Source organism: Lactuca serriola, chromosome 9 (assembly GCF_051521515.1).
Source record: "Lactuca serriola cultivar US96UC23 chromosome 9, Lser_US96UC23_V15, whole genome shotgun sequence".
Taxonomy (NCBI): Eukaryota; Viridiplantae; Streptophyta; class Magnoliopsida; order Asterales; family Asteraceae; genus Lactuca; species Lactuca serriola.
The window spans coordinates 35,369,934-35,390,427 of record NC_136416.1 but is presented as its reverse complement, the minus strand read 5'-3'; the positions used below and the strand labels follow the sequence as shown (position 1 = coordinate 35,390,427).

General features: G+C 35.9%; 2 protein-coding genes across 2 annotated transcripts; both read left to right on the top strand.

Moving 5' to 3' along the window:
* Positions 1–427: 427 nt before the first annotated feature.
* LOC145072725 (Protein kinase superfamily protein) lies at positions 428–4,315 on the top strand. Its single transcript, XM_079019188.1, has 2 exons — positions 428–591; positions 1,904–4,315. Exons 1-2 carry the CDS (start codon positions 585–587, stop codon positions 3,982–3,984), a joined length of 2,088 nt encoding a protein of 695 aa, XP_078875314.1. The 5' UTR covers positions 428–584; the 3' UTR covers positions 3,985–4,315.
* Positions 4,316–5,191: 876 nt separating this feature from the next.
* CRD1 (dicarboxylate diiron protein, putative (Crd1)) lies at positions 5,192–7,011 on the top strand. The gene is made up of 5 exons (XM_079018544.1): positions 5,192–5,714; positions 5,801–5,865; positions 5,942–6,269; positions 6,361–6,459; positions 6,622–7,011. The coding sequence occupies exons 1-5, from the start codon at positions 5,238–5,240 to the stop codon at positions 6,883–6,885; spliced, it is 1,233 nt and encodes a 410-aa protein (XP_078874670.1). The 5' UTR covers positions 5,192–5,237; the 3' UTR covers positions 6,886–7,011.
* The last annotated feature ends 13,483 nt before the right edge of the window (positions 7,012–20,494 follow it).

Here is a 20,494-nt window from a genome sequence, read left to right as displayed (position 1 = left end):
CTCCTCAAAAGTTAAACTCAAAAAGAATTTTTTCCAAATTTTTTTTTTTAAGTTCAAAAAGTAATCCCAAACACCCTTTGGTTATGATGTTTGAATACAAATAGTTTATACCAATATCATATTGGTAATAAGTCAAAATCAAAAAGGTAAACACCCCTAACTTATCAGCTTAATAACTTATTAAGCTTATCGACTTATAAGTTAAACACCCTTAACTAGCTTAATAACTTATTATTAAGCTTATCGACTTATAAGTTAAACACCCTTAACTTACTTAACTTGTCCTCTTATAAACTATAAGTTGAAAAATACTTATGATTTTTCATGAGCTTACCTAAACACCCTTTAAATTCTACAATTTCATATTATCAAAGTAGAGGACCGTTTAAATAAAGGGTGATTTTGGTTATATCCCGATTTCTTACCTCATATACAAAGACGCTAGTCGCTAGAGCGGAGCAGTGCGTCTTCGCGTGCTAGATAGTGGACCGATTCTTGACTACTTATTAGACATTTCTTCAAGTGATGCATTTTCTTCACACAGGATCTGGCAGCTGTTCAACCGATTTTTCGATTTCTTCGTCATGGAAGGTAAACAATTTTCCTGGTAAATTATTATCCACTTTCTTTGGTCTTCTGCTACACATCTACACCCAATCGACTTCACGATTCACTTCCTATCATATCTAGGGTCCCTAGAATTATTCTTCTGCTTATGTTTCATTCGGAATTGCCTGTTCCCCCTTGAATTGATTTACATTAGAGTGATTTTACCTGACCTAGTTTGTTTACATATGGCGTGATGGCTTAGAATTCGCAGGTGGTTTAATTGATTGACGATGTTATGTTCGCATAAGCTTATAGTTTATTGTCGTTTAACTGAAATTGAGTGTTTCTTTGGTGTCGAAGGGTTAACAGTATATATAGGGGGATGCGAGATAAATAAAATGTTGTCTCATGTGATGTATTCTTTCTTCAATTTCTGGAAGAATCTATCTTTTTGAATATACATTGAGTAGATCTTCAATCGAATTTTTATTTGTTTGTTTTCTCTTTGTAATGATCATGGAGAGAAATTACCATTATTTTTCTAAATTAGAAGAAATAAGAATTCACATAGGTTAAGTGCCATAAACTAGGTTTACCCTAAAGTTCCCCACTTATGTTCAATATAACGCAAATTGGTTCTTAATCATCTACACGACTACACAAGACCAAAATCTTGATCTTGACCTGATTTCACCTCAAGTTATTGCTGACGACTTAGTTGTGGCACAGGTCAAGTTACCCCTAGAAAAAGTTGCAGTTTTGATATCCATTATTTTGTCCAATAATCATAAGAAAACTGCTATTTGTTTTACCTAAAGATTGCAAGACAAACTGCTGTTTCACTAGCTTTGTAATTCCTTTTTCTGAAAGGGGGAATATGTTGAAGTAGCCTAGAAAGAGTTGAATCCTACTCTGTAATGTAAAGGGGCCAGTCTCTTGATTTGCTTGTTGCTGTAACATGAAATAGATGCTGCAATTGCCAGATAAAAGAGGAGATTGTATGGGAATTTAGGACCAATGAATCAGATAAAGAGAAAACAAACCAACTTTTATTTTGTGTAAGATACTCAAATTGCATTTGAATTTGATTATGTCTGTGATGCTAAAAGAACCAGACTTTTATAGATGCGTTACAACAGTCAAACTCACATTTAATTTCTGTATTGGTTCCTAAGACAGCTATGAGTTGTCAAAATATCCCATTTTCCATAGGCATAGAATAGAAAACCAGATCCATTACTAACTGATAACAGTTCTACTCTAGCAAAAAAGTATCATCTCCTAAATCAAGATTATGCTCCAATGCATGTTGACCATTGATTTTTTCTCAGCAAATCTAACCATCTTTATACAGGTGGTTCACCAGATCAGGAATCTGTAGTATCAGGGACAAAAAAGTCAAGTATTTCTTCAGGCGGTAGAATCCGCGATGAATTCCTCCATAGATTCATCGACAGTCAAACTTTGACCTCCAACCTCGAAGACTGGTTCCAAGCTTTATCTGAAAACTCATTCGACTTTGATGTTCCTTTTGAATTAATTGATCTCCAAAAATTCGATTATGCATTAGAAGGCGTTTCTTTCCAACAGCTAATCCGCATGCCAAGTGGCGGTGGTTACACATCATCACCACCCGCCACCATGGACCCCATCGCCTTCCTTGCCATTGAAGATTTCCTACACGCTAGCATAAAAGGCTTATGGGAGGCCTTCTGGGACCCACACGAACCCATCCCATTAAACGTGGCCTCTCTTTACAACTCAAATTTAAAATTCTATCAAGCAGAAAAAGCAATCGCCAATGGAAAACTCTCGGGTCTCTGTGCCACTTCAGTAATGCTCAACAACCCTCGACACCCACATGGAAAGTGGCACGATATTCTCGAGTTAGCACTTTTGAGACCTGGGATCGGGACCCTTGAAAACGATAGTGAAATTACGTATCCGTCCCTATCGATTCTTGGTGAAGCCTTGTTCTATGGCGTACGTGTTTTACTCTCGAGAAGTCTCCGCCGATCGAAAGGGTTAAATTCGGTATTTGTTATACTCGCTGATTGTCAATATGGGGGTGTGGTCAAACTGGAAGGGGATTTGACAAAAATGGAATTTGATGTGAACAACGTGTATGAATGTGCTTCTGAATGGATTAAGAATCATTCACAGGTTTCTGTTTCTCCTTTCGATAGAATCTGGAATAAGCTCGGGAACGCGAATTGGGGGGACATCGGTGCTTTACAGGTACTTTTCGCAACATTTCAATCAATGGTGCAGTACGCGGGCCCACCCAAAAACTCGATTGAAGATTTAGCAGCTGATCACAGTTCGCGTCTACAAACGAGAAGAAACGAGAGAAGGATGGGCGAAATCGGAATAAACGGAAACAACAACGGTTTGTTCAAACTCCAACAAAGAAGCGTGTCCCCGGAGATCGTTGAAGTTCCGGAAGAATCCGGAAATATCGAGCCTCAAAGATCGGTTACATTAGAAGTGGGGTCGGTTTTGATGGTGGAGGATTCAAATTGGCAAAAAAGTTATAGGATTAATGAAGTTTTGAGTGACGGGGAAATGTCGTATTATTTTGTTAATTCGGTTGATGATCCAGGGAAGGCTTTGTTTTTATACGTGGGGTCACATCCGTCTCAGGTGGAGCCCGCATGGGAAGATATGAAGCTATGGTATCAAGTTCAGAGACAAACAAAAGTTTTTTCGGTTATGAATCAAAATGGTTTATCCAGCAAGTATTTACCTCAACTGACAATGTCCGGGAAAATCGTTCATCCCGGAGCATGCCGGAAACAGAATTCCAATTCCGGCGGGAATTGCGACAATCCGTGGTGCGGGACTCCGATTCTGGTGACGACTCCGGTCGGGAAAACAGTAGCGGAAATGGTCCGGTCGGGGGAGTTCGGGGCGGACGAGGCGATAAAATGTTGTCACGATTGCTTATCAGCTTTGTCTACCGCCGCCACGGCCGGAATCCGGCATGGCGATATCAGACCGGAAAACATAATCTGTGTGAATTCCGGTGGTGGGCAGAATCAGTATTTTGTGCTTGTGGGGTGGGGGCATGCGATTTTGGAGGAGAGAGATAGGCCGGCTTTGAATCTTCATTTTTCGTCTACGTATGCGCTTCAAGAGGGGAAGTTATGTTCGGCGTCTGATGCGGAAAGTCTTGTTTATTTGCTTTATTTTTCGTCTGGTGGGGATTTACCGGAATTGGATTCCGTTGAAGGGGCGTTGGAATGGAGAGACACATTCTGGTCGAAAAGATTGATTCAGCAAAACCTTGGGGAAATATCGGCTGTTTTGAAAGCGTTTGCTGATTATGTTGATAGTCTTTGTGGAACGCCGTATCCGATGGATTATGAGATTTGGCTAAGAAGGTTGAAGAGACATTTACATGAAAACGGAAAGGAAATCAACACATCCAGTTAGAAAACCGGAATCGGAAACATGTTGAGACTTGAGAAGATAGTAGGTATATATTATATTATATCACATGGTACCTTTTGTTGTGAATGTGCAGTTAATCTGCTTAGGGCCGGGGAGTGTTATTTTATTTTATCTGCTTTGATAATTGTTAATTGTGAATTGTTATTGTATCACCTGTCACTAAATTTAGGTCAGATTCATCCTAAAATTGCTATAATCATTTGTTGACTTTTCTGGTATGACCTAAATTTATTATGTAAAGATAGGGACTCTAAAGTTATATTTGTTATTGGTTTGAGTTATGTATAAAAAGGATCCTGAAATTTATTTGTTATATTCTCTGTAATGAGTCTAAACCATTTTGTCTCGTCTTTGACTCTTTGTAACCCTCAAGTACCTGCATGTTTTGGTTGAAAAAATTGTATACAAACTATGATTTTGTTGATTTATTATTATATCTTATTTTGTATTTTATATTTTTAATTGATAATGATATTATGTTATATCAAATGATTTATAAAACAAATAATATTCATTGAAAACATATGTTCATATAGTTAAAATCGATTTTCAAATGACATATTATCCATTTCTAACTTATTCCAAACATACACAATATCAATGAAAAATCTGTACCAAGCATAACTTATTAAGAAACAAAATAAAATTAGTACTATAAAACTGTCAAGGGAAATTATAAGAAATAAAAATGGATTTTATACAAGTAATATATATATATATATATATATATATATATATATATATATATATATATATATATATATATATATATATATATATATATATATAAGTATATGTATATTTCTCATCAACAATAACTATATGTAAAACGAAATTATAAAAAATATCTCAAATCAGTTTGTTATTATCAATTAAAAATATTAATATGTGAACATTATGAACAATATAGATAACAATAACAAAATATATTGTTATCCCTTGGCCAAAATATAAATAATGAAATTGTTGGTTAAAATATGTATGGTTTGAAATTATTGATGTTGCCATATATACAAAGTTATAAGTATTTGTCAGCCGCAAAATATAATAACAGAAATATTTGAACCAAATAAAGCCTAATAAAATCGGCTCCAACCGACGTGTCAATTTTCCATTCATGATCCTGGATTTCATTGGATGAGATTACAGATTATAGATTGCAATCACTCTCCCCCAAATTTATATACAAATTCAAGTATCCATCCAGACACCAATAACGAAATCCACAACCAACAATGGCAGCAGAGATGGCATTGCTCAAACCCATCTCCAAAATCGGATACTGCGGCAGCACCACCATCACCTCCGCAAGAACAATCCTGCCACAGAGAATCTCCACCATTGTTCGTATGTCAGCAGCCACCACCACCACCCCCACCACCACAAAAGGAGCCGGTGGTGGAAAAAACAAGAAGGGAATCAAGGAAACCCTGCTGGCGCCACGCTTCTACACGACTGATTTCGATGAGATGGAGCAGCTATTCAACACCGAGATGAACAAGAACTTGAACGAAGCAGAATTCGAAGCGTTGTTGCAGGAATTCAAAACGGATTACAACCAGACACATTTCGTTAGGAATAAGGAATTCAAAGAAGCTGCTGATGAAATTCAGGGTCCTATGAGGCAGATCTTCGTTGAGTTCTTGGAGAGGTCTTGTACTGCTGAGTTCTCTGGATTTCTTCTCTACAAGGAGCTTGGCCGACGACTCAAGGTACTCATTTTGATTTTTCAGCTTCAAAATCGTTCGAATTCTTCATCTATTTCTGATTTTCTTCCATATTTCGATACATTTTGCAGAAAACGAACCCAGTGGTCGCCGAGATCTTTTCCCTCATGTCCAGGGATGAAGCACGCCATGCCGGGTATGTAATATGTAATATGTATGCTCGTTTGATTACCTAAAACAAAGAAACAGCATTTTAACAACGATTTGTGCAGATTTCTGAACAAGGGATTATCCGATTTCAACTTGGCATTGGACTTAGGGTTCTTGACAAAAGCAAGAAAGTACACATTTTTCAAGCCAAAATTCATATTCTACGCGACATATCTGTCAGAAAAGATCGGGTACTGGAGATACATAACAATATACAGGCATCTAAAGACAAACCCTGAGTACCAAGTGTACCCGATTTTCAAATACTTTGAGAACTGGTGCCAAGATGAGAACAGACATGGCGACTTCTTCTCTGCACTCATGAAGGCGCAGCCACAGTTCCTCAACGACTGGAAGGCTAAGCTATGGTCTCGATTCTTCTGCTTATCGGTATATATATACCCCTCCTCTTCTATTTGTTTATTTATTTAGAAAGGATTTTGTTATTGAATTTTTTTTATTAATTTAACAATGTGTGTAGGTGTATGTTACCATGTATCTTAATGATACCCAAAGAACCTCTTTCTATGAAGGCATTGGGCTGAACACCAAGGAGTTTGACATGCATGTCATCATTGAGGTTTGTCATCTTGACTCTTGAGACTCAAATGCAAGAAATAGCAAAATGTACTTTTGATTAATTTGTTTAGTACATCAAGTAAAAAGTCACTTATGTATAGCTTATTGGATTAAGTCATGTCCCAAGTAAGTTCATTAAGTGGTGCTTATTGTGTTACTGCAGACGAACCGAACGACAGCTAGGATATTCCCAGCTGTATTGGATGTAGAGAATCCTGAGTTCAAGAGGAAATTGGACAGAATGGCTGACATCAATTCAAAGATAATTGCAATTGGGGAAACAGATGACATTCCATTGGTGAAGAACTTGAAGAGAATCCCACATATTGCTGCCCTAGTTTCAGAGTTGTTGGCTGCATACCTAATGAAACCGATTGATTCAGGATCGGTTGACATTGCAGACTTGGATCCTCAACTTGTTTACTAGATGATGATACTATGTTTTTGTAGAAAAATCAATCCGAGACATGTTGGTTTTTGTATGATTGTTGTGTAAAAAGGAACACGATAATTTTGATGAACTCATTTTCTAATGTTATTTCGGATTTTGTAAGGTGCTGGATCGCATGCCATGTTTAAATTAACTTTATGGGTAACGTAGTGAAAGTAAAACATGTGCGTGAGTCATATATACTCCATATAAAAATATGTAATCATACAAGTAACAATTAAGTTCAAACATTTTCCGTATATGATGCCTCATGTATGATATTGAGTAACATTCTTTGGGTTGTACTTCGTAGATCAACAAATTTATTCAACTATGAGTTTAGATGACCATCACCTCAAGCTAACAAATATGATCATGGTTTTTTTTAGACCTTCCAAGTTGATCAACATGATGATGATGAATCTATGAATGGTTCTCCTTCCGTTCATCAAGCCTCTTCAATCAAAGACTTTTACCGATCATCATATTACTCATGTAATTGGGAATTTGGAGCTATGTGGTTCAAACTAGAAATCATATATCAAGTATTTTTGCTTGTATGTAAAATTTTGTATTGATGATGGAACCAAATAAAATCATAGAGGCTCTCAATGATACTCATTGGATTAAAGGCATACTGAACTCAACGAGTTCAAAAGACATAAGGTATAGACATGAGTTCAAAATACAAATGGCATGGACATGAGTTCAAAAGACACAAGGTTTGTATGGACTCTTGTATCATGACCCAATAGTAAGACAATCAGTAGCACTACATGGGTATATATCAACAAAATGGACAAATTGTGGCAATCCAACAAGAAGTTATAAGAGGATCTGAGGATGATCCCATTCTCCAAACCATAGAGGGGATGACCCCTCGACTCATATGAGGAACGGTAGAAGAATACATGAATTGTGTCCAAAGGCGAAGCTATGGTCAAAGTTCAGGGTAGCACCAATTTTTTTTTCCGGATAATATATAATAAGAAAAAAACCGCAATTTCATTAGACATAACAAAGTGACAACCTATATATATATATATATATATATATATATATATATATATATATATATGTGTGTGTGTGTGTGTGTGTGTGTGTGTGTGTGTACGGTCACGCCTCCGCCTTCCCGCGGTCATCTGAAGTACTTGAAACATAACCCAAAACTATAAGCCAATGCTTAGTGAGTTCCCCCAAAATACCAATACATAACTAAATAACACACACACACACACACACATATATATATATATATATATATATATACACACACACAATAACTGTTGGATTAGTGTCTAAGTCCATAACTATTTTGGTATGTACTTGACCCGATGGTGCATGGTCCTTTTGGGTTGCCTTCACCAAAGCAATTTGATTGGAGAAATGAATAAAGAGAGAGAGGATAATATGATTTATTAATATGTTATAAGAATAATATATTAAAGGAGAAATCATGTTTGTTTAATTAATATTGGTCAATAATTAATTAAGAATTAGTTTTGTGATCAAATGTAATTAATTAAACTAGAGGGGCTGATTTGTAATTATGTGATAGTTACAAAATAAGGTAAGGATTATCTTATTTATATGGTGGACGAATTTAAGGTTGGAAAGCCTTAGAATTCGAGTATGATAAGGATTCAAGGATTATCTTATTGGTTGCTTAATGGATAATCAACTAGATAAGGATAATGACTGAAACCCTATCTCTACACCTATATAAACACCCCTAGGGTCATGAATTCGTGTATCCCTTCCCAAGAGGTCCTAGATACGAATTCTAACCTCTCACCTCTCTCTTTATACCTTCTCCATTTGCTTATGGTGTTTGTAAGCCATTAGAGGAGTGACACTTGTGACTCTAAGCATTCCAAAGTCAATACAAGGAGGAATTAGGATTGTTATTGCTACATAACAATCAAGGTATGTTCTAAACCTAATTATATGTTAATGTCGATTACCATATGTTAGAATTAGGGTTTATGGTCTTGGATTCAAAACATGTACAATAGAGAAACCTAGATCCAAGCATTAGGGTTTGTATGAGCACATAGGATGTCTTATGACCAAAACCCATCAGTGGTATCAGAGCCTAGCTTGGTTTCAATTGTATTGATGCATTGTATAACTGAAAAATTCGATTTTTTGGATTGTGGAGGCTGGACTTGCCGAGTCCATGGCTGAACTCGCCGAGTCCATGCAGACTCGACGAGTCCATGCCTGACTCGACGAGTCAACTCGTCAGATAATGCTTATCTCGGGATTTCTTGCTGTTTTTGCATATGGATAGTTACCTTATCATGTTAGATCAATATAAATCCGATTTTATGATATATATAACTATATTCTTGATCTAATTAAAGATAATTATCAATTAACAAGATAATTGTTTCCTTATAAGATAATTGATTAATTATTTTGAGTAAATTGATAAATTGTTTTGCAAGAAATCATTAAATAAATCAAATATGGATAATTATGTGATTAAATGTTAATTTAAAATTATTTGTTATTTGATCCTTGTTGTTATGAAAGGTTTCATATTTTCCCCTTTAGGTTTTATAGTTTAAATTTGAACCCAAAAGTTTTGGAGTTTTAAAATTTAAATAGTTAAAACCCTAATGTTTTGAAAAAGGTTTCAAAACTTGCCCTCAAGTTTTGGAATTTAAAAGTTGATTAAAGGTTTAATTAGAAATGTTGAATTCTAAAACCCTAGTAATGTTTTTGAAAAGTTCAAATCACACCCTTATGGTTTTATTAATTAATTAAGGAGTATAATTAAAAGAGATTTAATAAATCCATAAAGGTTTAGGTTAACCTTTTAATTGAATTAAAAGTGTAATTGTTAAAGTTAACCACATAGTATTTTAAAAGTATAAAATACACCCTATACTATATATAACATTAAAAGTATAACATTATATATATGTATGAGTAAAAGTCAGTCTTACCGTTAGTAGGCCTCATTCACGAAGCTGGTCTATGGGGTGTTTAAGGAAATTGCCTATAAAATGGCGATTGAATGGGTATCCACTCTTACCCACCGCACTCTTGACTAGTGGAAGGTCGTTAGCCGAACGGGTAGGATAGGACGAAACCTTCCATTATAAGTATAATGAAATACAAAGTAACTAAATGTTTTTCAAATTCCCAATCTTAGTTACTTAGGTAAAAGTGAATTGATGCAATTCCATGAAATTACACTTTGTGCCCTTGCGAAGACGTTAGTGGAGCGTGTGTGGTTTATCGGCACACTAAATGGTTCTAAGCAAAGGTAGCAAAGGGTGACTCAATGTTTGTCATAGTTCGGTGGAGCGTGTGTGGTTTACCGGCACATCGAATAGGTGATTGTAACATGTGAGGGCACCATGTAGTTTGCATGGTTATTCACACCCGCTTTGTGATCCTCGGCATCCCAGTCACAAACAAGAGGGGCATATCGAGATTTAAACATGCCATTGAAATGTTCAATGAATGTCAAAGGATCTAGGAGTTTTCATAGATTTAAAACTTAAATTTCTTTTTCGTTTTTCATGGTGGAAACTAGTGAATCGTCATTCACTTACCTTCAAATGTTCTGCAATTTGGGTTACGGCATCCCTCTCCCGAGTTGTAGGATATTGTGTTGGGTCCTAGCCTTGGAATTTCATTTGGGTGATTTACCAAGGACTCAATCAATCAACTAACTTGAATTCGTTTTTCTCCCGATGTCAAAGTTTGACAACTATGGTCTTCTCATATCCCGTGGAACAAGCATTCCACATGAAGATGATATTCCACGATTCGATCGAGGAACAAGAAATCATGCTTCACTTCCTCCTCCTCCTCCAATTATTCTCCCTAACCCATAAGATTGTAAAATTGAAAAGTTCAATATCACTCAAGCCCTTTTGGCAAGTAAACATAAAGAGGGCAAGTCGGTGTGTGCACACGTCTTAGGGATGAAGTCACACATTGATAGATTAAGAATGATGGGATCTATTGTCGGTGAAGCGATGGCTGTTGATTGGATTCTTCAATCACTTCCTAACTCGTATAGTGAGTTCGTAAGAGAGTACTATATGATGAGCTACGACGTGACCCTTATAGATCTCACCTATATGCTTATTGCTGCTAAATCAGCAATGGTTTGGCGCAATAGAAAAGCAAAGTTGATTGGTGAATCTACCTTCAAGACCTCTATGGATATAGACAATGGCAATGAAAGACATGCAATGATCGAAAAGTTTGATCATAAGAAAAAGGCGATGTCTGAAGTAGTTCCATGTGTTGTTCCAAAAGAGTCAATTTGCTTTTATTGCCAAGAGAAGGGGCATTGGAGACGAAGTTACCCTATTTACCTAAGAGATCTAAGAGATGGGAGAGTCAAAAGTATGACTACGCTTTAGGTAAGAATCCACTATCTAACTCCATTGAGTTCCTATTCATTAATTCTTAATACATGATGTAATAAGATTGCATTTGAATGTTTTGAAGGATCGGTGAAAAGAAAGGAAGCTTGATAAGAGAGCAAGATGAATCTAATCACAAGAGATGGATCTCGATCGCATGGACTTGAAGATTGGATTTTGAGCTTAGATAGTTATGATAGAGTTGTTAGAAATTTTCTTTTACATAGTTTTCAATAGATTTTGCATTGTAAGGACAAATGTTTTTCCGCTGCTTTTTATAAATAAAACAAATTTTGTTTGACTTATTTATTTGTTTATTTCCTTGCAATGAAATCGTTATGAAAATTGATGTTTGAATATTTCTACAAAGAATGGATGTGATTCTTAGTTATGTTATTTATCGAAATGTCAAGAATTTACCAAATAGGGAGAGTTTCTCATCGCCCAAGTTTCAATTGGACAGAAACTTGGAATCACGCAACTTGGTTGCATGATGACTGAGAAATTTCATATTTGGAAATTAGACTAATTCATTGACAAAGTGTCAAGTGAAGGACTAGGAGATCGAGTACACAAAGTTGTGTGTTGATCGAGTTCACCATAAGAGTAACAAAGATATTCGTCATGATTTACTAAAGGTTTAGTAAATATGATTATACTTACAAGATTAAGTGTAATTTTGAATTGATTAAAGGGTTTAGATCAATAGCAAAACGAATAAGAAGAATCAAATAGGCAGAAAGATAAGAGTTTCTCCATTCTAAGAAGAAGGGAAAGTAGCTTTTATGCTTTATGATAGGTCTTAATGATTAAGAACCATATCTCAATTGATCCTTTAAGTGAGTCTTGGTACAATTGTATGTCCAAGAAGAGGAATCAAAGATTGATGAAATGGTCAAATCAAGAAGACAATCATACTTCGTTCCAAAACAAGTCTTAAAGTCTAGATTGTGACATTGAGTGAAAAGTATTAAAGGTTTATAACATTCATCAAATGTGGAAAGTTGTGATGTCTTGGATAAGACAAAAGACCAACTAGGACCAATTGTGAAGTGTTTTGATAAAAACTACACTAACTCTTGAATATTTGTTTGTCAAGAAATGTTTATTGACAAAAGAATCTTATATGTCAAGGAGTCAGTGGGAGTCTTAATGGTCTTGAAAGGTTTCAAGAACAAATCAAATAAACCTTATCGATTATCACTAGCACACGAGTTGAGGTTTACAACCTAGCGTGTTGACATTATTTTGTTTCTGTGCCAATCCAATCGAGTTAATTATGCATGTGAGTCCTATGAGTTCTCATTTGAATGCATAAAAGGCAAGGACCTTGATCAATGGAAAGTACATTGATAGGAAAAGGTGAGCTGTTTAACTACTTGGAAGACGTGGTGGGCAGCTGTGCTACCATAAGGCAAGAAATCAAGATTAAGAAAGTTCGATCCATATGAGTTTGAATTTATCGTAAAACTTTGGTTTTAACAAATTCACATGGATAGAAACACATACACCGTTTAAATCTAAGTGTCATAAGATTTCCTCCTTCATGAAAATGATTGTGAGAAAATGCTTTCACTAAGAAAGATTTTAAAAGATAGTGATTGTAAAATTGCATTCTCGAATTCGATCATGGTTACGGCATCCCTTTCCATAATTTGAATTGTGAGGTTTGGCAATTAGTCTTAATTGTTAAGACACACATATGAACTATCTAAGGCAAAAGTGTATAAGAAGTCTTGATAAAAGATTATCAAAGCACTAAGTATTAAAAACATGGACTTAAGAAATTCAATAGGTATTGTCTTTCTGGAAGTTAAGATGTTTATGAATACATCTCGAAGCTAGTGGGAGCATAAGTGTTATGTTTTATAATAATCATCATGATAGTGGGAGAATAAATGTTATGATTGTATGATTATTAAGGCACGTATTGCATAGTTGGCAATATTAATTATAGAAAACAAGAGTCATACTTTGCAAAGTTGTAAGAGTTGAAAGGTTGTTTTGCTATAATTAAGGGAGAGAATATTATGCTTCATTTCAAATCTAAAGGATTAGGTTGTGGAATGTTAATAAATTTAGTCAAAGGTACATACTGTGTTCTTAAAATTTCGATTATGATTACGGCATTCCTCTTCACAATTCGAATTTTGAGAACATAGCAAATAAAACATTGTGCATCATGTCCCATACGCTTCGGGTATAGGATTGATTGCAAATGCTTTAATGTTTGACCATTCTAAAATTTTCCAAATGTCTAGCGCATTTAGAGGGAAAAGGGACTAGAATCGGTTTTGACTAAAATAATTAAACAATTGTCAAAGAACAATCCAAAGTTCGACGAGGATTGGTTGCTTGTGAGTAGTTGGAAGCATGGTATTAATGGACCATATTGACATTATGATGAATAGAAAAGATTCTATTAAGAAATTAGTTGTCATATTGAAAATATGGAAGCGTGTCCATATTAGGAAGTAAATATTGAAAATCTATGTCTAGATTAGAAACTTTTATGCAAAAGGATGTTCAAAGGAATGTACTTTGAGTGAGAGACATCATATCTAAGGAATTGTCTTGTAACAATCTCCGATAGAGGACTTTGTAATATCATTGGCAATAGTCTTTGAGACTTTGGTGCAGTGACATTACAAAAGGATCGTTGCATAAAGTGTTAGAATCTAGTATATTCTATAAGTAACAAGAATTTGATATTCTTACACTTAATAAAATGGATTTGGATTTGTAAAATGAGAATGATTGGAAATGTGTTCAATTTGTCTATTTCACAAAAGAACCATAGGTAAACATTGTGTGCATGCTAGGAGCATGGGACAAGTGTAATAATTCAAGTAAAAAGTTGATTACCCGAAACGACAAATAATGAGTAATCGATATGGTGATAAATAAAACGTGTTTTGTTTATACTCATAGGTTTGAGGCCATATGGGATTAGTATTATTTTTGTGTTTCACCTTGCATATTTTGACTTCCAGAATAATTGAGTTTATTAAGAATAATCGAATTATTCGAACGGGCCACAGTCGTTCATATGTTGGAAGTAGATATGAATGAAGACTGTCGTGAATTGGTGTGTGGATTGTCTAGAAGAGTATTAGACATAAGCAAATGTTTGCTGCAATGTTCATGAGTGCTTATGAATATGATTTGAGCATTGGATTTAAACCCACGCTCACTTGGATCACTATCTCGAGTGATTAGTGAGACGATAACATCTTATATTCTTGAAACCGAGATGTGTGAGTTGTATCTTGCTGATCGGTTGCACATTGATAATATGTAAATGCACCAGTAACTTGGTGTTATAAAACATATTGTTGTGTGTAATTCGGTGAGTGAGTGCAAGCGAGCATTGTATCAAAGTTTATCCGTTCCTTTTATCCAAAGAAGGATAAAAGTGATATCTTTTGGGTCCCTCGATGGTTTAGTGATGACATACGTAAATGCTCGGCCGGGCTAGTGCTAATTTGATTTGTTCAATTAGTCTGTTGTCATAAATCAGAAATCGAGATATAGTACAAAGAGAATGATTAGAAATCATATCTCATACGATATCTAGATTGGAGGAATATATGATCCCTTATCTAAGGACACGCGTATCTGATATGATCAGAGTTGACAGCGGCTTTGGAAAGCTACGATTGCAGATCAGGATCTGAAGTCATACGCAGAATAGTTGTTAGACTTATCCAAGTGGGAGACTGTTGGATTAGTGTCTAAGTCCATAACTATTTTGGTATGTACTTGACCCGATGGTGCATGGTCCTTTTGGGTTGCCTTCACCAAAGCAACTTGATTGGAGAAATGAATAAAGAGAGAGAGGATAATATGATTTATTAATATGTTATAAGAATAATATATTAAAGGAGAAATCATATTTGTTTAATTAATATTGGTCAATAATTAATTAAGAATTAGTTTTGTGATCAAATGTAATTAATTAAACTAGAGGGGCTGATTTGTAATTATATGATAGTTACAAAATAAGGTAAGGATTATCTTATTTATATGGTGGACGAATTTAAGGTTGGAAAGCCTTAGAATTCAAGTATGATAAGAATTCAAGGATTATCTTATTGGTTGCTTAATGGATAATCAACTAGATAAGGATAATAACTGAAACCCTATCTCTACACCTATATAAACACCCCTAGGGTCATGAATTCGTGTATCCCTTCCCAAGAGGTCCTAGATACGAATTCTAACCTCTCACCTCTCTCTTTATACCTTCTCCATTTGCTTATGGTGTTTGTAAGCCATTAGAGGAGTGACACTTGTGACTCTAAGCATTCCAAAGTCAATACAAGGAGTAATTAGGATTGTTATTGCTACATAACAATCAAGGTATGTTCTAAACCTAATTATATGTTAATGTCGATTACCATATGTTAGAATTAGGGTTTATAGTCTTGGATTCAAAGCATGTACAATAGAGAAACCTAGATCCAAGCATTAGGGTTTGTATGAGCACATAGGATGTCTTATGACCAAAACCCATCAATAACAACACCTCGACTCCAATAAACCATTAGGTTTGAATACCCCAGGCCCCTCAACCATCAGGTTGGAATGCCAATACACTATTGGTACAGTCGACCATCGGGTTGGAATATCCTAGGCCCTTTTAAGATCAGGTCGGAATGCCAATACATAACGGTCCTGTCATCATCGGGATGAAATAACCTCGGGCCCACTCAATCATCGGGTTGGAATGCCTCCGGTCTGTTGGCTTATGCACAAAGCAGTAAAGCCTCAACCATCAACCAAATATGTACACATATACTTAACAGATAAACATATAGTCAGCCAAAGAACAACAAACATATCAACTGATCACTAAGCATAGCAACATCCTAAATATCAGGATACTGATCTAACATATCACTACAATACAATAGAATACATGGCCAAAATACTGATCTATTTAAGAGCTTAACGGCTAAAGCTCTTACGTCCGAACTTCAGATCCATGGCCAAAATACCCTTACGAGTCATAAAGTCTCTAACTTAATGACCTAGAATGTCCAATAGGTTCTCAACACAAGGTCTTATTCCATTAAGACATTCTACAAGATGCATGAAGCAAAACTAACCATTTGGAACTCATTTTTATGACATAAGACCCCTCCTAGGGCCAAAAAGGAAAACTCAAAGATCAAGAACATGCCATATTCAAGATCTAGCATTTTGGGACCCCAAAAGCTCCATAAACAGCCAAAACTAGATCTATGAGATAGAATGATCAAGTTGCAAGCTTTATACCTTTGAATGGTTGTAAATGAAGAATAAGTTCCAGATCCAAGGTGATTTACTCCTCCAAGATGAGCTTGGCTTCTTCCCTTCTTCTTCTTCTTCTTCTTCTTCTTCTTCTTCTAAGCACACAAACACACACTTTAAGGCTTGAAATGGCTTCACAAGGTGGTTTTAGGGTTACAACACATGAGAGGGCGGAGGCTGATAAAATGAAGGGAAATGAGGCCATATGGATGCTTAAATACCAGCCAAACCTTAAAAATTAGGGTTTCTTCATTTAGCAAGTACGCCTAACATACACCACGTACACATGATGTACTCCGCAACCTTAAATTACCATAATGCCATTAAGGCCCTTTTGCATCCACTTGGACTTTTGTACCAAATGCAATATACATGAATTAATGGGTTGAAATTAAAAGTACCTTAACATCGGGATGTTACAAACTAGGGTAAAAGACCTTTTTACCCTTTAACCAACTTGCCCCAAGGCAAAGGTCCAATCCAATTATCCAAAAGCCCAAATTCCAAAATAATCACTCAAAGCCCAAATATGGCTAATTTTTCTAAATTGGGTATCCATGGGCCTCCAACCAAAGAGTCGAATAAAATATCAACAACCCAACAATAGAATTATGATGGCCCAATAAGGCCCGAGACTCCTAAGGTCCAACATGGGACCATTTCCGAGTAGCCTACAATACTGAAGTCCACTGTTGAGCACGCTTCGCATATTTAGCTCGTACGCTCAACATACACGCTTTACAGCTTATGCGCGCAACATACCTGCTTGTACGCCCATCGTACTCCACCAACTTGGCCAACTTGCACTTTTCAACTCTCAATTGATTAAGACTTCAACCTAAACTTAGATTTAACTTGCTTAAGGTGGTTTATAATGTAAAGTTGGCAAATTTACATGCATGGATGGCTTAATGGGGTTCTATAGCTTAAAAGGACTTAATAAATGACTTAACACATGCATGAGACCACAAATACCATAAATCTTGCATTTTTATGGACAAAGGGACCAAAAGGACCCTAGATCTACCATCAATCACTTCTGGAGTGAATCAAGAGGTTCAAAAATCAACCCCATGGACTCAAAAAGCACAAAGTGGCACTAAACTAAATCTAGCATCAGGGAAAACAAGTTCCTTGACTTGAACTAACACGTCCTCTAGTACACCTTTTGGGTGTACTATTGACCGGTTAGCAAGTTGAATGATTACACCGGTTTTGCTCAATGTTCCTACACCAATTGATTTGTAAATAGAGTATAGTAGGACATTTATAGATGCAACTAATTCAAGCATAGCTCGAGGTACATGAAGATTCCTCAATTTGCAAGGCACAGTAAAGACGTCATGATGCTTACACTTCGGGGGCACCCTCTTTTGCAAAACTGCTAAAATGTTCTCACCAACTTTTATCGTTTCATTACCTTTAAGTTTCTTTTTAGATATGCAGAGTTCTTTTTGGAACTTAGCATATCTAGGTACCTGTTTGATGGCATCAAGGAGTGGGATATTAACATGAACTTTCCGAAACATTTGCATGATATCACTCTCCTCTCGTTATGTCTTTGTGCTCACTAACCTTTTAGGAAATGGAGCGACTGGAGTATATTTGACTTCGGTGGCTGCATGCTTCTTTTTGTTGGATTTTTCTTTATTTTCCTCTTTATTACTCGAATTCTTCACCATTATCTCCTTTATTTCTTTTTCTTTATCAAACCGATATTGATGGGTCATCATAACTCTTTCCGCCTCTCAATGTGATAGCACATACGTTATGCCTTGGGTTTGTCTCAGTTTGGGCAGGTAACTTTCCTTGAGATTCCAATATACTCACAAATTGAGTAAGCTGCACAATTTGTTGCTTTAAGCTTTTGAGGCTAGCTCTAGTTGTTTCTTGGAAGATTTGGGTAGTAGTGACAATGCTTTTCACAATTTCTTCCAAGGACATGCTTGAAGTTTCAGTTTGTTTGGGAGGTGGAAGATATGGTTCTTGGAACTATGGAGTTAGTTGGTATTGGTCATTTCCACAAGCTTGGTATGGGTTTTGGAATTGGCTATTTCTCCAAGCTTGGTTGTTTTCCCACCATTGACCATGTTGAGGTTGATCATAACTCCATTGGTTTAGCCAACAGTAGCTTCCCCTTTCCCACACTTCCTCCTATTCCCCTTGTAAATATGGACACATGTTGCTATGAAGGCCATTTTGAGTGCAAAAATCACAAGGAATAGGTGTGGGTTGCACACTTTGGTCATTTCCAATCATCAGAACTATCTAGGCTAGCTTAGAAAGTTGGTCTTTAATGTAAGGAGTGTTCATTTTTGAGCCACACTTTTTGTTTTTTTTATAGAGATGTACCTACTCACAAAAATCTTGACATAAACAATTAGTAACACCATGTCCCTGGAAACAGTGCCAATTTGTTAGGCGTGTTAAACCCAACAAATAAAAGGGTACAATAGACTCCAAATACACTGCTTTAATGCACTAAAAAGTAGTACAAGGCAAGCAGGGTCGAACCACAGAGACACGAGACAAAAGCATATACCTCTTTATGCAAGGTACTTTGATCACAATAAGGGGGATTTGTTTGCAAAAGTGAAATAATAAAATAACAATCTACTTTAAAAACATGCACAAAATGAAATAGATTTGTGAACAAGTTGTAAAAGTGTTTCCAATTCTTGTTCTCAATGTTGTTGTTCAACTTGATCATGACTTGATGTAATTCAAGATTGCTATTCTAAGTTGGTACTGAAAGATATTAACACGCTCTAACACCTCTCGCTTGCCAAATTATCTAACCAAAACATGCTCTTTGACTAGACCTAGCTTTATTAATTCAACCTAAACACGCTCTTAGATTGTAGTGAAAAACTGCATTAAGTTTTGTACAAGCTTCCCAACAATGTTCATTTATTCTCATACGCTCGGAAGTGAGAAAACATGTGATATATGTTTTACAATAAGAAAACTTATTGCATGTTACCAATCATTAACTTAATAGAACGATTAGGTGCCCTAAAAGTTAATTAACTGCACAGAAATTCAATTCATGAAAGTGTCCAATCAAACATAAATTAAATTTAAGGGTTCTAGTTTAAACAAAAACATAATCACTAGAATAGAATCACAAATCAAACATCAAATCATATGCTTCAAGTCAAACAATCAACATGTTTTGAACAAGAACTAGAAACTAGTGTTTTTTAGCCACACAAGGCTAAGAACAAATCAAAGTGTTTGCAATGATTATGTCATCTAAAAAACTCCAAGAATTCTCCCAAAATCACCCAAGATCGCCAAAAACTGCTCCAAAAACCGTCTTTGCCTCAAAAATGAGGTCTTCTCCTCTTTTAATTAATGTTCACATGCATGTCATAAGGCCATGCGTTTTTAGCATGGCCATGCATTTTGCCCATGTGTTTTTGGCATGACAATTTGTTTTGACCATGTGTTTTTGGCATGGCCCAAGATTTTTGTTAAAAATCAAATAAGTCTTCAATGTTGGCTCCATCTTTAATCTAGCTTCACCACGAGTCATGTTGCTCAAATATGAGATGATAAAAGACAAACACGACCCGTGTTAGTGTGACAAGAACCGTATTTCAAACGTAGTCCTTTGCTATGATGACAATGCAACCATGACTTGGGTTATGTCTTCATGTTTTCTGCCATGAAATGACCGGTTCATCTTCTCTTCATGCTCCAAAGCTCCAAGCATCCAAGTTCCATGCATCCATGCATCCAAACTCCACGTTCCATGCTCTATAATGCCTGCAAAATAAATCAAAACTGGTGAAGTATCAGGCATTCTTAATGAAATATGCAATTGCCCAAATAATTAACTAAATGCAAGAATTATGAAGTAGAATGCTATGAAAGGACGGAAATAGACATGCAAAATAGGTGCATAAAATGCA